Here is a 17765-nt window from a genome sequence, read left to right as displayed (position 1 = left end):
GGGGCACCGGGCCATGCAAAACGAAGACGACCACTGTGGCGGACCGCAGACTGCTGTACAAAAAAAAAAAGAAATCTTCCACTCTTATGTATTTTGACTTGTTATTATAGACCACACGCCTAGACTATTTGAAAGATTGGACGTCGGTTGAAATCATGTATGTATGTATGTTTCAAAGAAGGGCACTTTTGTTAAGTTGACAGCTAGTTGCCAAAATATGATGACAAAGGTTAGTAAGTGCGCAACCAACTGAAGCTCCGCCTTCGAGTTGGGATTTTTGTTTACCACCCACCAAAGCAAAGGGAAGCAGTTGGTGTTCATAAACAAGTCTGTATCAAAACAATTACAGATCAGTTATAGTTTCGAGCTAGCCGTCGGCCACCGCCCGTTAAATATACACTTGTCAGGTAAGAAACAAAATACATCGTAGCCTTCAACATTGTGTGAGAGGTTGTATCCGTGTTGCAGCCTTTGTTAATGTGTTGTCTAGACACTTTTCTTTAGCCTACTAATTTATCTATCCATTGCGTGTTTGTATTGATTTCTACATCCCCAAAGTGTCCTATTAAGCCAACTTTTTAGTTTGGTAGACTACCATGTAATTGTAACCAAGTCATGTGTAATTTTGTATGTAGGTTTATTTGTTTGATTGTCAGTGAATTACATATAGTAAATGCAGTTCTTAATTATTTACTTATTTATTGAAGAAGTCTAAACGCAATTAATGCCATATCAAGTTCACCCAAACTACTCTCCTATGTTTTTTTTCATGATTTAATAGTTTATATCACACATGTATATATCTTGAATAGGGTCTAATGTAAGGATTGTCTTACATGTCTTTAAACTTCTGATTTATGGACTTTTTGATGGCACACCAGAAAAGATATGCAATACATTTAGCACCTTATGAGTTAATTCTGTCTGGGCACCATTGGATCTTCCCTTGCTGGCAGGCCGGGGTGTAGCTGTTTATTGACAATATAGGTTGACAAGTACACCAAGGCATTCAAAGACCGTGGCTGTCTGGACAGCCCAAGGTCTAAAAGTGGACGTTGTGGTATTCTGTCTAGTCTATGACACATCAAGCCTGAAAGACCTACACATACCGTTTATACCTGATTATGTTTTTAATAGGCCTATTGGACTAGAAATGTAGGCCCTTTGAATCAAATGATATACACTAAAATGTATATATATTTACAAACCAGCTGTTTTCACCATAGTTTGGCCAATTGGCTTCATATTCACCACATTAGTTTATTCAGAACATATCTTAAGATTCAGATTCTGTCTTGAAATGAGATTGCTGGTCAGAAAGGATGGCATGTCCTCCAGTCTGCAGATAGCTTCCAAGGGGACTGCTGTTCCTCATTCCACTGTGCTGGCAGGGTCATTAACCCAGGACCCAATGTTAAAAACTAAAGGTCATAATGTAAGGTGTTGTTCAGAGTCTGCTTCCCGGGAATAGTTTCCGATCTATTTTCTGTCAATGTGGATATTAAACTACACATGCCATTTCAGGTTGTGCTGTTTTCTTGCCATTTGATGCAATGTTTTACCACGATCAGTTCTGCAATTTTACCAGTTTAGCAATAATTGCATCCGTTATGCAATTGTTTACCTTATGGGGTTGACATACTGTAACACTATGTTAACTCATTTTCTTTGCAGACTGCAATAAGAGGGCCAAGGGAGGCAAAACATATACACAATGATTGGAAAGATATTTGCCCATTTCCTTGGTAGCACAGATGATGATTTTTCCACAGATGACAATGAAACCTATGAGGAGCTCATTGAGTTTGAGGAGGGAGGATGGGTCATTATCAACATTCAAGGTAAGCCGATAATTATGCTCCCTGAAAGTTGAAATCACAAGTTAGTTGTTAAACTGGTATGGGCATTGTTGTCTGCGGTTACTTTTTTTGTAAATGGTAGCATTGTAGTTATTTGGATAGTAGATCTAATGGTCACTATTAGAGGTCTCACTAGTGTTTTTTCTCTTTGGTCTCGGTTTAGTAAATTTGTGGTCTGTTTCCAGAGAACAACTCCTTGACCCCGCCTGAGGAAGACCCTTTGGAGAACCTGCTGATTGAGCATCCCAGTATGTCTGTATACCAGATCAGACACCAGACCAGTGATGAGGAAGACTCAGATGAAGAGGATGCTTCTCCCAGGTTAGTTTTTATCCAGGGGATCCATCTAGTCAGTGTGATAACACAACCATTATCCTAGAGAAAGGAGCGCCACATTTTACACTTATTCTGTCCTTTCCCCCCCACCCTGCAGGCCTGTGCCAGTCAAACAACATGTGTCCTGGAGGTTAGCTGCCTGGGGCAGCCCGCTTCCATGCAACGTCCAACTGCTTGCCATACAGCGAGCCAGGACTCACATGGAGTGCAAGGAGCTGACCAGGAGTGCTCTCCAGAGACAGAACCTTGCCAAGATGCGATTCTCCCCCTCTGACAGACGCTTTGGTCACTTCAAACAACCCTGCCAGCGCCTGTACAACTACTGAGTGTCTACTGAGTAACCGCACGGTACTCTACTGAGTAACTCTTAGGTACTCTACTGAGTAACGTCACTGTCTGAAGCCACTTAACATACAGACCGTAGACATATTACCGGTGTCAATTTCTTTACCCTGATCAAGGAAAGCCCCCCTTTGCTGAGTATGTTATTAACATGCTGAGCCCAGTTTGAGAGTGAAATAGCCTTGAGTGTGTGCACATGTGAAAAGTATTATAACTGGCTTGCTACTGTTAAGTCTTATGGCTCTGATAAACTTTTATTTAGTGTATGGAATACAAAAGGTTTATTGCACTTGCAAATGTGAATTTTATTGGATATGGTATACTTTTTGCTATTATTTCGTGTGCCTTAGATTTAGATACGTTCTGGGTATATTGCTTGAAGGAAAAGTTGTTAAGTTTCATAGCTATGAAAAGCTATTTTGTATATGATATGTTACGATAGAAAACATCACTCTTGAGTAATTGGACCTCGGAACAAATACAATATATGGAAGGATTAGCAAATAATGATGGACACTGTTTCTAATGTATGTTTTGTACTGAGTTATTCACTTTGTTTTCATACATTTATTCCCAGTGTGTTCTTATGTATGCTGTACTGCTACAAGACCTGTTTGTAAATATATTCCGATTTTTTTTTGCTATTTTGGTGTATATTTAAATGTTAAACATTGTTAAACAAGTCTGTTTTGTTTGGGTATTATTTGTGTTTTATTAAATAGCATGAGACAACTTCAGTAATTACATGTATTATTACCACCAAATGTATTTCATTGGTCTGCATTAAATTATTTTAGTAGCACATTTAGTGGATTTCATTTTCGAAGAAAACGCACCTTCCCCATGAACTTCTTAACGCTTTCCGGATCAACAGCATATGCCCAAACGCCTCCCCTCTTGAAATGAGAGCCAATTGTCATTGCAATAGAATCAAGGTATTGTTCCATGTTGTCATGGGTTACTCCTGAGCCAATAAGAACTAGGAGTCTTACAGACTCTGCAACATCTGCAAATAGAAAATAAAAGGTTGTTGAGTAAATATTTTGAGATGTTACATTAAGTTTACTGAGTTCATTATATTGGAAAGCTGTGCAAGAGCTTATATGAAACAAATACCTAAATGGTTAGATTTAGGAATGCATTGCAAGTGTCATGCATCATCTCTAATAAGTAAATGGTAAAAGTATGTTCAGACATGATATGAGAAAAACACATGAGGAAAGAGATCAATCCAGACTCTGGCAGCTCCATATACCAATCTGACAACAGAGCCAGCCCAATGAAATCGTACTGAGAGACTGTAGGAGCACCTCCGAACTAGGCAGTAGGGTTGTGTGGCAGTCTGGCCAGAGCCTGCCTGTGTTTACAGCCTTCTGTCTAAGTCAGCCATCTGTAGGCTGTGCTTAAAAATAGCAGCCGATGTTGGTGTCTATATTAGCCAAGCAGAGCTGTGGCAGGCAAGAGCAGGACCGGGCTGTGTGCCCATGGTCAGCATGATCCAGACTGGGGGGACTGTGAGGCCGCCATCCTCTCCCCAGACAAGTCTGCTCTTTATAAGGCCAGCAGCGAGGCTCAGAGGCTCCATGGGCTTTAGGGAAGCTTAACCTCTGGGCTACATGAAAAACTAAAGCCAGGAACTATCTGCCCTTTCAAATGTAGGAAGTATGCTATAGACTCATATGCAGTGGGAGTGGTATGGAATTGAGTGAGGTGACTGAACATACTTTTGTTAGGGTGTGTGTTATGGTTAAGGAGAATGCATGACATTTAGAAAAAGGGAACTCCCTTATTAACCAAGACTACAGGCATGTTTGAGAGAAAATTAAAAAGGGAAAGTAAACTATCTAGAGATGTGAAAACCTTTTGTACTAAGGTGCACGCTGAGCATTCCTAAAATGATACACCTAGCATTATTCCTCAGATATATAATGTATGTGTGTATGTGACTGTCGGCTGCCCTTTGATCCAAGTGGTAAAATAGTGATTACACAGTAATAGCCCATGCCTTTTTTTTTTTGGTATTCATTATAACGAGTTGGGGGTCTTTTTATATTACTGTATGTGTCCGTATGTTTGTGCGTCATACCATACATGTGTGTATGTGTCATACCGTACATACATGTCTGTATGTGTCAAAGCATTCAGAGACAGGACACACCTCTGAGTTCCACTGGATCTGCCTGAACCCCTGTGGCTGTTCCAGTGATAATGACCCCGTCAGAGAGGAAAAAACTCAGTTGCTCTGGCCGTCTCCACTATGCTCACATCTGAAGTCAGGACATGGGAGCTTGGAACACAAACCCACAAATCATAAAACATCCAAAACAACATTACTACAAAAGTCAGAAATGGTACCTTCCATCTCCTTGCAGTACAGATAATATTAGCTGCAATACTTGCATGTTGAAAACATTCTGAAATACCATATCAGGACATTAGACTAGCCAGTGGGGTTGTCTGATTGGAATGTTTTTGAATGATTGCTCACCTGTGCTTCTTTTTTATATCAGTGAAGATCTGTACATGTTCAGCCTTTATTTGCTTGCCGTATCGCAAAAGGACTCCGACACATGCATTCAAAAGGCCTTCATCAGCAACACTTGAGAAGACATATCCCTCTGCCCTGATAAAATCCACACCCTGGAAATAGACAACGAAATAGGTAGCTAAACATTTGATTTTCCCAACCACTTAATACGGATCTTTCTACTAAACTAAAATTCCAGGCTAGCCTGAAGCACTCTTGCCTGCATGTATTAATCAGTAATAAGCAAAGCCAGCTATTTCAACCTGAAGCCAGTGCAACATCAAGAGCTGTTTGCTGCAGACAGGATCTGAACAGAGATGGACAGATCCCCCTCCCCGCTGCACACACTGCTGTCATAGAGGCACACACCTCTGGTCCAATTGAGAATGTGTACAGAACATCATGCATGTTCTCAATGATCAGCCCATCCTGTTCAAAAGAGCAACAGACAATTAATTTCCAGTCAACCTTGAGGATGACTATTGTGGTTTACATAGGCTACAATATTAGTAACATCAAAAAGTACAGAGTTCTTCTGCTTATACTTACAATTCCTGCATTGTGATAGATTCGTGGCGTGCTTCCTCAATAATTTGAGGCCATGCTTCCAAAAGGTGTGCCTGAAAAACGTAAAAATCAAAGTTAAAAAACAAAAAGAGAGTAAAAAACGACATATGCGTCTCAATAATTTTTATCTGGTAAGGCTTGAACATGAATCATTCCAATAACCACAGATTTGGCACGTCCAACGAGTTTCAGAAACTTAATTTCTGTGATTGTTTCAAACCAGTTGCAATGTGGAGGCACAGTGGCTTTGCAATGAGACTCGTTCCCATATAGCTGCTAGCTTGATCACGTTCCTGGTCAAAGTATAAGTTTATGCAGGTTTCGAGATTTATGAGTGATTGTCAGCCAATCCAGTGTTTTCTTCGTGTGGCTCATGAAACATATTAAAATAACAGTTATGACTGAGAAAAGGCACATGTGCAGATTAGCCTCCTCTTCTGATAAGAAAACACATGTATGAATTATATATGAAAGCATAAGATGGTGCTTAAAATTTATTTTACTAAACCTGCACTGTTATTTTCCAACAAATCATTAGTGTAGACAAGAGGAAGCCACTAAACGTAGCTAATGCACTAGTGCAGGGCGCCATCACCATTCTCGTTTAGCAAATTGCGCGGCATTAATTTGATTTTAAAATAATGACATACCTCTTGGATTATGGACAGCGAAGGTCCATTCTGTCGGTTTGACAGAGAAACATTTTCAAAAATGTCAGGAAAAATCAGCATAACGTCCGGATTTGCAGGTTTTTGAGAAGGATACAGTCTTTGTTTACATCCGTCTTCCCTAGCCACGCGGTACTTTGTGGTTCCGGATTCTAAGCACCGCCCCCGCACCAGCCAAGCCTCCCTTTTGCCGGATAAATATGCAATATTTGGAACACCATTATAATGTACATTTCTCACACAACATACGATTTCAGGTGATTTCACTCTTCACTTCTGAACAATTAATGACTAATAATAATGTTCATTGAAATGTAACGGGGAATGATTACTGAACAGCGCCAAGTATTTAAATCACCCGCTCGGACCGCCCCTTATGATTTGTAGACAGCAAGCAGTTTATAAGCCAAGGCGCAAAACTCACCGCACTAGCGAAGAACAAGTAGCTAGCAAAGTTCACAGCTCCCTTTTGATGACAGAGGCCACGAATCGAACAATAATTGAAATAGCTAGCTAGTAACCGTAGCTATATTTTGTCTGATCCTTTCAGCCAAGTGTGGACTTCTTCGCAGGGGAATACTTTTAGGTAACGTTAAGCTGGCAAATCATTGTAACATCTCTTGTTAGCTAGTAGTCTTGCAACTTTTCAATCAAACTCCCTCAACGTGATTCGAAATAAGTGATAAGATTGTAAATATCCAGAATTTGATAGGCGATGGACAATATTGGATGGATAGTTTTTTGTTGTGAGAGCTTGTTAGAGCGGGTGAATGGAAAATGGCATACTTGGTGGCTCGGCCATTTTCTGTCCAGCTTCTCTCTCTCATTTAGAATAAATGAACTAGTTTCCATCGATTGTGTGTCAAACTGTTAGGTTTAGGCGATAGTGTGGAATCTGCTGTCGATGTATTCGTGGTTTTTGTGACAATTGTTGCAGTATTTCATATGGTTTGTCGTCCTTTAACATTGTCCCACTTCCATTTGCCCGCGCCCAGAGCTTTTGACGAGTTGGCTTTGTGAGTCTTACGTGGGGGGTTGGGTTGTGGTGGTAATACCTAAATTCTGAAGAAATAAAATGTTCAATGTTTGCAGGTTCTCTATTGGAGTGATACACGTGGGCTATAATGCTAAGAAAGGGGTAAGTTTCAGTTTTGCAGGTTGACCTAGTCTTGTCAGTCAATGTAGCTAGTTGACGAAAAAAAGTTAGCTAGGTAACATTAGCTGGCTTGCTAACTAACTAGCAGCGGCTTATCTAGTTAGCGAGCAATAACTAACACGTTTCTTAGCATTTCAGCAGGATGCATATTAGAATTCAATATTTACTGTGTCATTTCAGGACAAATGTGGAATCCAGGTCTATTGATCATGAGATGCCCAAGGAAACTACAGTGAGATCCAGGAAAAGAAAAGCAGACGTTGCCATTGTAAGTTATTGCTACTGAAGCGAGATGGTTACCTGGCTATGTCTTTTTAAATATGCTTTATCAGAATGAACATTTTCCTTATTCAATCCTCAGTATTTGCAAGACCCAGATGAAGTGGCAGAGATGATCAAAAAGAAACAGTGTGGAACTCCGGTAATTACATGCGTTGTACTATTCCAATGCATTCCCTTGCAAGACCATGCATTTGTTGGCTTTAGCTAGCAACACACACCAGTCAGTGACCTACACAGGTTAATCAGGACTGTTCAATAAATGACACAATTGTGTTTAATCGGTTGCTATCGGTGTCAGTTTCAGAATCCTCTTTGTGCTGTTTTGTTTTTATCGGTCGGTGGACTTTCTTCTGTTTTCTAATCCCTCTCCTGTGCAGGTGTGCTGGAATCCTGAGTCGGTTTTCACAAGCCCGTGCAGGCGGATCCCCGCGCCTGACAATGAAGTCGCTCAACCAGTTGCCTTGAATACCACTGGCTTTTCCGCTCGGTACACCTTCAAAAACATATTTGTCACACCCACCAGGTCTTCCCCTCTTCCTGTGCTATGGTGAGTCACTTCTGGTACCTGGGACAACATGGGCAAGATGCAGTGACGCTGCTAAAGAGCAGGCGTGGTTACTTGACATGTTTGATAAGTAACGTGTGATTTTTTTTTTTCACTAGGAGATTGCACGGCCTCGTTACCTTAAGCTCTGCACTTACACTGTCCAAGGCCAAGCATTATGATAACCCATGTGTTCACCTGTTTCATTTGAATGTAACAGACCATGTAGTCCTCTCACTGCTATCGTCTCTCTAAGAGTACAGTCTGCTGTTATAAGAACAGCTCCCTCCTTGACACCCATTATGTGTACCTGTACACTAAACCTCACAGCTGTGTTTGCACTCTGAATCAAGTTGGGGGGGTTCTTTGTTGATCCCCCTTCTTTAAATTGATAACTACACATTTGAAATAGCTGTGTTTCTCTTTGTAGCTGGGCAAGCAGGGACGATGTATGGAACAACCTGTTGAGGAAAGACGAGACGTATTCTCGAGACATCCACATCATGACCAAACACCCACACCTCCAACCCAAGATGAGGGCTATTCTTCTGGACTGGCTAATAGAGGTTTGTTGCTCTCTGTAGCAACCGCCTAAATTTGTCTCCCACAGTGGATCTACTGCTTTGATCAAAACCCTCATGTTACTTGATCAGTGTCATCCATGTTTATCTTAAGGTGGTGAGTGTATTAGTTTTACCAATAGCTGTATGTCCCCAGTTTATCTAAGTCAACTGGGGCTAGACAGAAGATATGGCTGTCGGGTGATGCGTCTTGGCCAAGCTCTAACATATTCTAAGGGGAAGCCTCGTCGGCTGCAAAACTGAATGTCTTCCGCCTTTAACCCAATTCTTCTGAATCAGCATTGATCTTTAAAGTTGGGTCGTGTTAGACCTATGGTATGGAGAACCTTGATCAAGGCTTTTACGTGGGGGATCTCTTCCTTAGCTACTCTGTGACATTGCCTACACCTTGTGTTCTCAACCTTGTTTTCTCTCAGGTGTGCGAGGTGTACAAGCTACACAGAGAAACCTTCTACCTGGCTCAGGATTACTTTGATAGGTTCATGGCCACGCAGACCAATGTTTTCAAGTCAACACTACAGCTCATCGGCATCTCTTCTCTGTTTATAGCTGCCAAAATGGAGGTAGGAAGAAGCCTCTTCTACAAACCTGTTAAGTCATTTTCTCCATTTTGTATATCAGTGAGATTATTAACATGTTCACTACCCCTTTTCCTTCTCAGGAAATCTACCCTCCAAAGGTGCATCAATTTGCCTATGTTACTGATGGTGCCTGCACTGAGGATGATATCTTATGTATGGAGCTAATCATTATGAAGGTATGCCTCAAACACTTTACCACAGTGTTTCTCAGTACGGATGGGTCACACATCCTTATTGTTGTCTGAAACTCGTTGAGAAATGATCAACGTTTAGCCATTTACTGTTAAAAATGACTACATGTGTTCCTAATGATGCTCTGTCGCTAATGGTAGTTCCTGTTTAACTTGCTAGAAGAAACATGTTTACTGAGTCTCCTACTATCTGAGCTGGGGGACTCTTCTCTATGTAATGAAATCATCATGTGGCTCTTCCTACTGTGTCCCCTTTTGCTCAGGAGCTGAAGTGGCGTTTGAGTCCCCTGACATCTGTGTCCTGGCTAAACATCTACATGCAGATTGCCTACCTGAGAGAGTCCGAGGAGGTTCTCATCCCACAGTACCCACAAACTACGTTTGTACAGATTGCCGAGGTAAGGTTTCCCGCCACTGCATGTGATTCATAGGTATGTTTTGTTGTAAGATACTAAGAAGCTCAACAAGGCAAAATATGTCCTCACAGACGACACTGCTTTTGCTTATACACGATGGCGTTGTAAGGAAATGTTTTCACATTTCCTCAGAATGGCTCATTGCCTCAAGTCGGTGTTGTGCTCGTGTTATCTATCTTTTCATTTTGTTTTCTCTCTATAGCTCCTGGACCTGTGTGTGTTGGATGTGAAATCTCTGGAGTTCTGCTATGGAGTGCTGGCTGCCTCTGCCCTGTTCCATTTCTCCTCGCTGGAGCTGGTGGAGAAAGTCTCAGGTAGGGCGTTTCATTTTGAAGCTGTTCAGGTCAATCAATGTCTTCAATCCAGCCACTGAGTTGTATTGTTTCGGTGGACTTGCCATGGGTGTTTTTAGCCCTAACCAGACCCCTTTTGTCTTGCTCTGTGCAGCTCTGAAGTGGTTAGACGTTGAGGCGTGTGTGAGGTGGATGGTCCCCTTTGCCATGTCCATCAGAGAAGTGGGCAGCTCAGCCCTGAGGCCCTTCAAAGGAATCCCAGCAGATGACATGCATAACATCCAGACCCATGCTGCCTATCTGGACTGGATGGTGAGGGCATCGTTTGTATGGTTTTCTATGCCAATGTTTGACATAGTTTGGACATTGTATCAGGCTGTTTTAGAGTGAATAATTTTTCCCCCCTCGGCTTGCTTCTTGTGTTCAGTGGTACACAGCTGAGTTGCAGCCTGTATTGAGAGTTCTGTTGGTTTCTTTAGGCGAAGGCATGCTCCTACCCACAAGTGGATGTAGATCGCAGCCAGAGTTCCCCAATACCGTCCGGAGTGCTCACTCCGCCCCCTAGCAGCGAGAAACCAGAGGGCACCGTCTCTTGATTTCCATTGGGTTAGTATGGGGACCAAGATATTGTAGGACTGGGAGAAATCCGTGGCATTACACCAACATGTGCTCAAATGCTTTTTCTACATGCGTGCATGTGTTAATTGTGCGAAGGTGAATGGATGTTTTTGGATGTCTCTGCCTTTTTTGGGGGGGGATTGACAATTTTTAATTGGAGTGTTGCCAAGCTGGACCACCTGCCAAAAACCCAGAGCTGTCACCGGCTCTGAGTGCTGCTAAAGAAGGTGGACTTGGATTGATGGAACAGTGGATGAATGTGTGTGTGTAGCTCACGCTTGCCATTTTGAGAAAGATAATACTGCCAGGTTTGGGGACCAGTAGCTCTGCTGCCAAAATGGACAAGTGGAACAGCCTGCTTCAGAAGCAGAAATATGGATTGTATTTTAAGATTTTAACTCTGCAACTTTCTCTCTTGCATTTGAGTTTTTACCAAAATGTATGATTTGTTTTGAAATGAGATGCTGCTACTTATTTTTTAAATAAAGTCACTGTCGCAGACAGCTTTTATGTTTTACAATGTTGTGGGTCTTTGCCTTGTCCAGGGATTGTAGCCTGGTTGAAACACCCTGACTGCCGTGTTCACTATTCTGTTTTACTGCGTGTGAAATAGCTTGGCGAACTCTATGATCAGGCTGGTTCTACCAGGCCGGTGCAGGGGCACCAGTTAGTCTGGGTAATATGTACGTATTAGCTTTAGAGTGACTATGCATAGACGATAAACAGTAACAGCAGTGTAAAGGGGGGGGGGGGGGGGGGGCAATGCAACTAGTCTGGGTAGCCATTTGTTTAGTTCAGGAGTCTTATGGCTTGGGGGGTAGAAGTTGAGAAGCCTTTTGAACCTAGACGTGGTGCTCCGCTACAGCTTGTCGTGTGGTAGCAGAGAACCGTTTATTACTAGGGTGGCTGGAGTCTTTGACCATTTTTAGGTCCTTCCTGACACCGCCTGGTATAGAGGTCAGGCAGAGCTGAAGTGATGTACTGGGCTGGACGCACTACCCTCTAGTGCCTTGCGGTCGGGGGATGAGCAGTTGCCATACCAGTCGGGATTCTCGATGGTGTAGCTGTAGAACTTTTTGATTATCTCGGGACCCATGTCAAATCTTTTCAAGCTCCTGGGGTTGGGGGGGGGGGGGGGGGTGAAATAGGCTTTGTGCCCTCTTCACGACTGTCTTGGTGTGTTTGGACTATGATAGTTTGATGTGGACAAAGGAACTTGAATCTCTTAACCTGCGCCACTATAGCCCCGTCGACAAGAATGTGGGCGTGCTCTTTCCTCTTCCTGTGGTCGACAATCCTCGGTCTTGATCACGTTGAGGAAGAGGTTGTTGTCCTTGCGCCACACGGCCAGATCTCTGACCTCCCTATAGGCTGTCTTGTCGGTGATCAGGCCTAACACTGTTGTCGTCGGCAAACTTAATGATGGTGTTGGAGTCGTGCCATGCCAGGGATGGGTCTTAAGGACAAGACGGACCAACATGCATGCCGGCTGTGCACAGTAGATCGTTGGCTGTGTTGGTCTGCCTTGTACTTTAGGGTGTTGCCACATTTGAGATTTGTCTGAAAATTCTGGATGGAGCCAATGATTCATCATCCTGGAGAGGCCAATGATAACAGCTTTTTAGCCAACAGCATCACCATCTGGCACAACCATCTAATTCAGTTTAGGAGCCTGAGCTTGCTAATCTACTGATGAAATCCTGCTGTAGCCTACGACGCCGTCCTATAATTTGTTGTGCTACACTGTATGTGTAGGCCTATGCTACAGTAGACCTAGCCTTTTATTTTTTTTGCCATTTTAATAGGCCCACAATGGAAATCAACTTGTCATCGGTTTTAAATGCGTTATCCATGTGGTTATATTTTGAATTTGTCTACATCTTTGTTGGATTAATGACAAATGTACAATATGATGGCTTTTGTAGTTATGTAACGCATCTAAAATTTAATATAGAGCAGACTTTAATGTGTCACTGGCAATGTGCCGTACCAGTTAAGTTTGTACACCTACTCATTCCAGGGTTTTTCTTGATTTAAAAAAATGTAACTTTTTTTCCATGCAAAATTTGTCAAAACAAACTATTTAAAGACGCATGGAATCATTGTAATGTGATTCTTCAAAATAGCAACCCTTTGCCTTGACAGATTTGTAAGCTCTCAACCAGCTTCATTAAGTAGTCACCTGGAATACATTTCAATTAACAGGTGTGCCTTAATTTGTGGAATTTCTTTCCTCCATTCGTTTGAGCTAATCAGTTATTGTGACAAGGTAGGGGATATACAGAGCATAGCCCTATTTGGTGAAAGACCAAGTCCATATTATGGCAAGTACGGCTCAAATAAGCAAAGAGAAATGACAGTCCATTACTTTGACTGACCTCCCGGTCTTAATCTGGAAATTATAAAGAACTTTGAAAGTTTCTTCAAGTGCAGTCGCAAAAACCGTCAAGCGCTATGATAAATCTCTCGCGAGGACCGCCACAGGAGAGGAAGACCCAGAGTTACCTCTGCTGCAGTGGATATGTTTATTAGTTAGCAGCCTCAGAAATGAAAGGCCAAATAAATGCTTCAAAGTTTAAGTAACACACATCTCAACATCAACTGTTCAGTGGAGACTGTGAGAATCAGGCCTTCATGGTCAAATTGCTACCAAGAAAACACTGAAGGACACCAATAAGAGACTTGCTTGGGCCAAGAAACACAAGCGGTGAACATTAGACAAGTGGAAATCTGTCCTTTGGTCTGATGAGTCCAAATATGAGATTTTCTTTAGTTCCAACCCCCGTGTCTTTGTGAGACGCAGAGTAGGTGAACAGATCTCTGCATGTGTGGTTCCCACCGTGAAGCATGGAGGAGGTGTGATAGTGTGGGTGTGCTTTGCTGGTGATACTGTCAGTGATTTATTTAGAAGACAAGGCACTCTTAACCGGTATGGCTACCACAGCATTCTGCAGCGATACGACATACCGTCTGGTTTGCGCTTAGTGTGACTCATTTGTTTTTCAACAGTTTGACCAAGATGGAGAGTGATGGAGTGCTGCATCAGATGACCTGGCCTCCACAATCACCCAACCTCAACCCAATTGAGATGGTTTGGGATGAGTTGGACCGCAAAGTGAAGGAAAAGCAGCCAACAAGTGCTCAGCATATGTGGGAACTCATTCAAGACTTTTGGGAAAGCATTCCAGGTGAAGCTGGTTGAAAGAATGCCAAGCATGTGCAAAACTGCCATCAAGGAAAAGGGTGGCTACATTGAAGAATCTAAAATATACTTTGATTTGTTTAACACTTTATTTTTAATTTTTTTACATGTGTTATTTAATAGTTTTGATGTCTTCACTATTATTCTACAATGTAAAAAATAGAGAACCCCTGAATGAGAAGGTGTGTCCAAACTTTTGACTGGTACTATACCATTTCATTAGTGTTCATGCTTCTCAATGTGGCGCACCTTTTAGATGCTCCTTTTAAAGCCTTACCATTTCTATACGTGCCTCTCGCTAAACTAAAGTTTATGCTGAAAGTTATTGAAGTTCATAACATAAGATTTAAACTGTTTAAGAGAAGAGTGCGATAAATGCATGTTTCTGTAAAATATAAATCGCTAGAAACATCTGCTTTTCTTTAAACTCACAAAATATTGTAGGAAGTTTAAGGAATTGGTCACAAAGATGACATCTGAGGTGGTGCACTGGGCTAATGTAAAGTACAGAAAACGGAGGTGTGTGTGAAAGGTGTCGTTTTGTTTGTATTCTTATTCACTGTAACTTGCCACAATTTGGAATCAAAGGGGACAAAAAGGAAAGTCATCTGAATGAAAACAAAATGGAGCATAGGGATGGCCTCTATAATGGCTGTCTCTTTCATGCGTTCACTGACAGACAGTGCCCTCTGCTTGCAGTCAAGGAGTGTGTGCTTAAAGATGCACAGGACTAATCCACTAGATGTCAGTATGACGCTTTCACTGTCAAAGCTGCTCTCTTGTGAGACTTGCCGGGGACGACTCGACAGATGCTGCTGGGAGTAATTCTTGTACTTGTCTAATTCTCTGGTCCTTCACTTTGTCACAAACCAGATTGGATCACCTAAGGGTTTGTTTTTCTTTGGCCAGCTGAATTTATCAGATGCATTTATCAAATGGATTGATACTATTGTCTTACTAAATCATTTGGATATTCAGTCTACATCAATTCTTCACTCTTTTTTAGCAATAATGTGAATAAACCATGCCATCTGAAGTTATCCCCTATATTATTTTTCAACCATTTCCAACCATTGTTGAAAAAATATGGACTGTTCCCTTTTCTGCTCTGGTGCTCTTCACACACATCGACTGTTCTGCATCAATGTTCAGTGATTAACGCTGCATTAAAGCAGCAGCGGCCCTTGCTGTCTCTTCAAAGATAGGGGGGGGGGGGGCTTCACCCATCAGACAGGCTCTTGGGGCATGGGACCCTCAGGCAGCCAGGCAGGAAACAGCACAACAGCTGTTATGCGCTCAATGGCCCCTTTGTTCTCGCAGCTCAGACGCTTGTGGCAGCAGCAGGTGCCCATTGGCTAAGCCACCAGCCGCACAAGAGTTCACACCTAGATAGGGGGTACAGTAGACACCAATCACTGAAAATGCTGAAGGGATTCCACCTACATATAGTAACAGTCTTAGGCCAGCGTTTGTGTTTTATATCATTCATACATTGCAATTAAAATGGCACCATGTGTCAACATTGGAATGACTAAATTGATGTAATAATCCTGCTTTGATCAAGAAAAAGGTGCATGTACTCGTAATTAAAATTCGGTCACATATTTTTCAATTGGGAGGCTGACTGTGACACTTTAGGGTCAATAAAAATGTGTTTTGTCATGTCAAATAAGCCACTTGGTGACACATTTTCATCCCTGAGGCAAGGCAGGGGGTAGCAGTAAAACAGCACTGATAGTCATCACGTATTCAGGTTTCCCATAGTACCACATGCATTTTTGAAATTATTAATATCAATCAACATATTCAATGAGTCTATTAGTTGAGCACTATTGGTTTGCAATGCATGCCTATACCAATAACCTATATCTACCGAGGTTGTTTAGTCAGTGTTTGGTCCCGAACCAGACCCTCTTGATCTGTGCAGCTCTGACGTGGTCCAACGTTGAAGAGTGTGTGAAGTGGATGGTTCCCCTTGCTATGTCCATTAGAGAAGTGGGCAGTTTAGCTATGAAGACCTTCAAAAGGACTCACACAGACTACCACAGACTACAAACATCCCATACCAATGTTGCCTATCTGGACTGGATGGTGAGTTTCCGTTCTTCAAGGAGCTAGAGAGAATGGAGGGAATAAACAAAAATAGGCCCAAAAAAACATGATATTTCAACCAGATGGGATGGCGTATTGCTGCTGAATGCTGTGGTAGCCATGCTGGTTAAGTGTGCCTTGAATTCTAAATAATCACTGACAGTGTCACCAGCAAAACACCATCACACCTTCTCCTCCATGCTTCACGGTGGGAACCACACATGCGGAGATAATCCGTTCACCTACTCCGCGTCTCATAAAGACACGGTGGTTGGAATCAAAAATCTCAAATTTGGACTCATCAGACCAAAGGACAGATTTCCACCAGTCTGATGTCCATTGTTTGTTTTTCTTGGCCCAAGCAAGTCTCTTCTTATTATTGATGTCCTTTAGTGGTGTTGTTTTGCAGCAATTCAACCATGAAGGCCTGATTCACTCAGTCTCCACTGAACATTTGATGTTGAGATGTGTCTACTACTTGAACTCTGTGAATAATTTATTTGGTCTGCAATTTCTGAGGCTGGTAACTCTAATGAACTTATCCACTGCAGAAGAGGTAACTCTGGATCTTCCTCTCCTGTGGCGGTCCTCACGAGAAAGTGTTATCATAGCGCTTGATGGTTTTTGCGACTGCACTTGAAGAAACTTTAAAAGTTCTTGAAGTTTTCCAGATTGACTGACCTTCATGTCTTAAAGCAAGGGTGGACTGTCATTTCTCTTTGCTTATTTGAGCTGTTCTTGCCATAATATGGACTTGGTCTTTTACCAAATAGGGCTATCTTCTGTATACCTACGCTACCGTGTCACAACACAACTGATTGGCTCAAACGCATTAAGAAGGAAAGAAATTCCACAAATGAACTTTGAACAAGGCACACCTGTTAATTGAAATGCATTCCAGGTGACTACCTCATGATGCTGGTTGAGAGAATGCCAAGAGTGTGCAAAGCTGTCATCAAGGCAAAGGGTGGCTACTTCTAAGAATCTCAAATATAACATATATTTAGATTTCCTTAACACTTTTGTGGTTACTACATGATTCCATATGTGTTATTTCATTGTTTTGATGTTTTCACTATTATTCTACAATGTAGAAAATAGTACAAATAAAGAAAAACCCTGGAATGAGTAGGTGTGTCCAAAATTTTGACTGGTACTTTAAGTCAACATAGGTGCACTGTGCGGTTGAGAGAGAGGGAAACATGAAGAGAAAGATATGGAAGTATTCTATCTATGTGCACTCAATTCATTTTGCGATTGATTTTAGAAAGTTAACAGCACAGAAGGGTGAGGGGAAGATTGATTTATACAGTAGGTGTACCCTATAGGGCATGCCCTAAGATCAGGCTGTTGTTTGCAGGCCAACCTCACCAAAGCCCCCTTGCTGTCTTTTTAGGAGGGGGTACTAATGAACCACATTTCACAGGAACTTTCATTCAGTCAGAGCACTGGGGAATTTCAGGCTCCCTTCCATGACCCTTTAGTGAACACTGAAATAAAGTGCTGTGAGC

The 17765-nt window shown here is 42.1% G+C and overlaps 2 protein-coding genes and 1 pseudogene across 2 annotated transcripts; 2 read left to right on the top strand and 1 right to left on the bottom strand.

Annotated features, from left to right (window-relative positions):
• Nucleotides 1-6: 6 nt before the first annotated feature.
• Nucleotides 7-3272, top strand: si:ch211-260e23.9. Its single transcript, XM_021607065.2, has 4 exons — nucleotides 7-407; nucleotides 1675-1841; nucleotides 2045-2180; nucleotides 2293-3272. The coding sequence occupies exons 2-4, from the start codon at nucleotides 1715-1717 to the stop codon at nucleotides 2519-2521; spliced, it is 492 nt and encodes a 163-aa protein (XP_021462740.1). The 5' UTR covers nucleotides 7-407; nucleotides 1675-1714; the 3' UTR covers nucleotides 2522-3272.
• A 49-nt stretch (nucleotides 3273-3321) lies between these two features.
• On the bottom strand, nucleotides 3322-7280 carry LOC118965037 (annotated as a pseudogene).
• ccne1 (cyclin E1) lies at nucleotides 6672-11478 on the top strand. Its single transcript, XM_021607060.2, has 12 exons — nucleotides 6672-6885; nucleotides 7392-7437; nucleotides 7636-7723; nucleotides 7817-7876; nucleotides 8115-8284; nucleotides 8712-8847; nucleotides 9279-9425; nucleotides 9524-9619; nucleotides 9898-10032; nucleotides 10253-10364; nucleotides 10498-10655; nucleotides 10823-11478. Exons 2-12 carry the CDS (start codon nucleotides 7424-7426, stop codon nucleotides 10937-10939), a joined length of 1233 nt encoding a protein of 410 aa, XP_021462735.2. The 5' UTR covers nucleotides 6672-6885; nucleotides 7392-7423; the 3' UTR covers nucleotides 10940-11478.
• Nucleotides 11479-17765: the final 6287 nt, after the last annotated feature.

Source organism: Oncorhynchus mykiss, chromosome 6, assembly GCF_013265735.2.
Source record: "Oncorhynchus mykiss isolate Arlee chromosome 6, USDA_OmykA_1.1, whole genome shotgun sequence".
NCBI lineage: Eukaryota > Metazoa > Chordata > Actinopteri > Salmoniformes > Salmonidae > Oncorhynchus > Oncorhynchus mykiss.
This window is presented reverse-complemented; position numbering and strand designations above follow the sequence as displayed.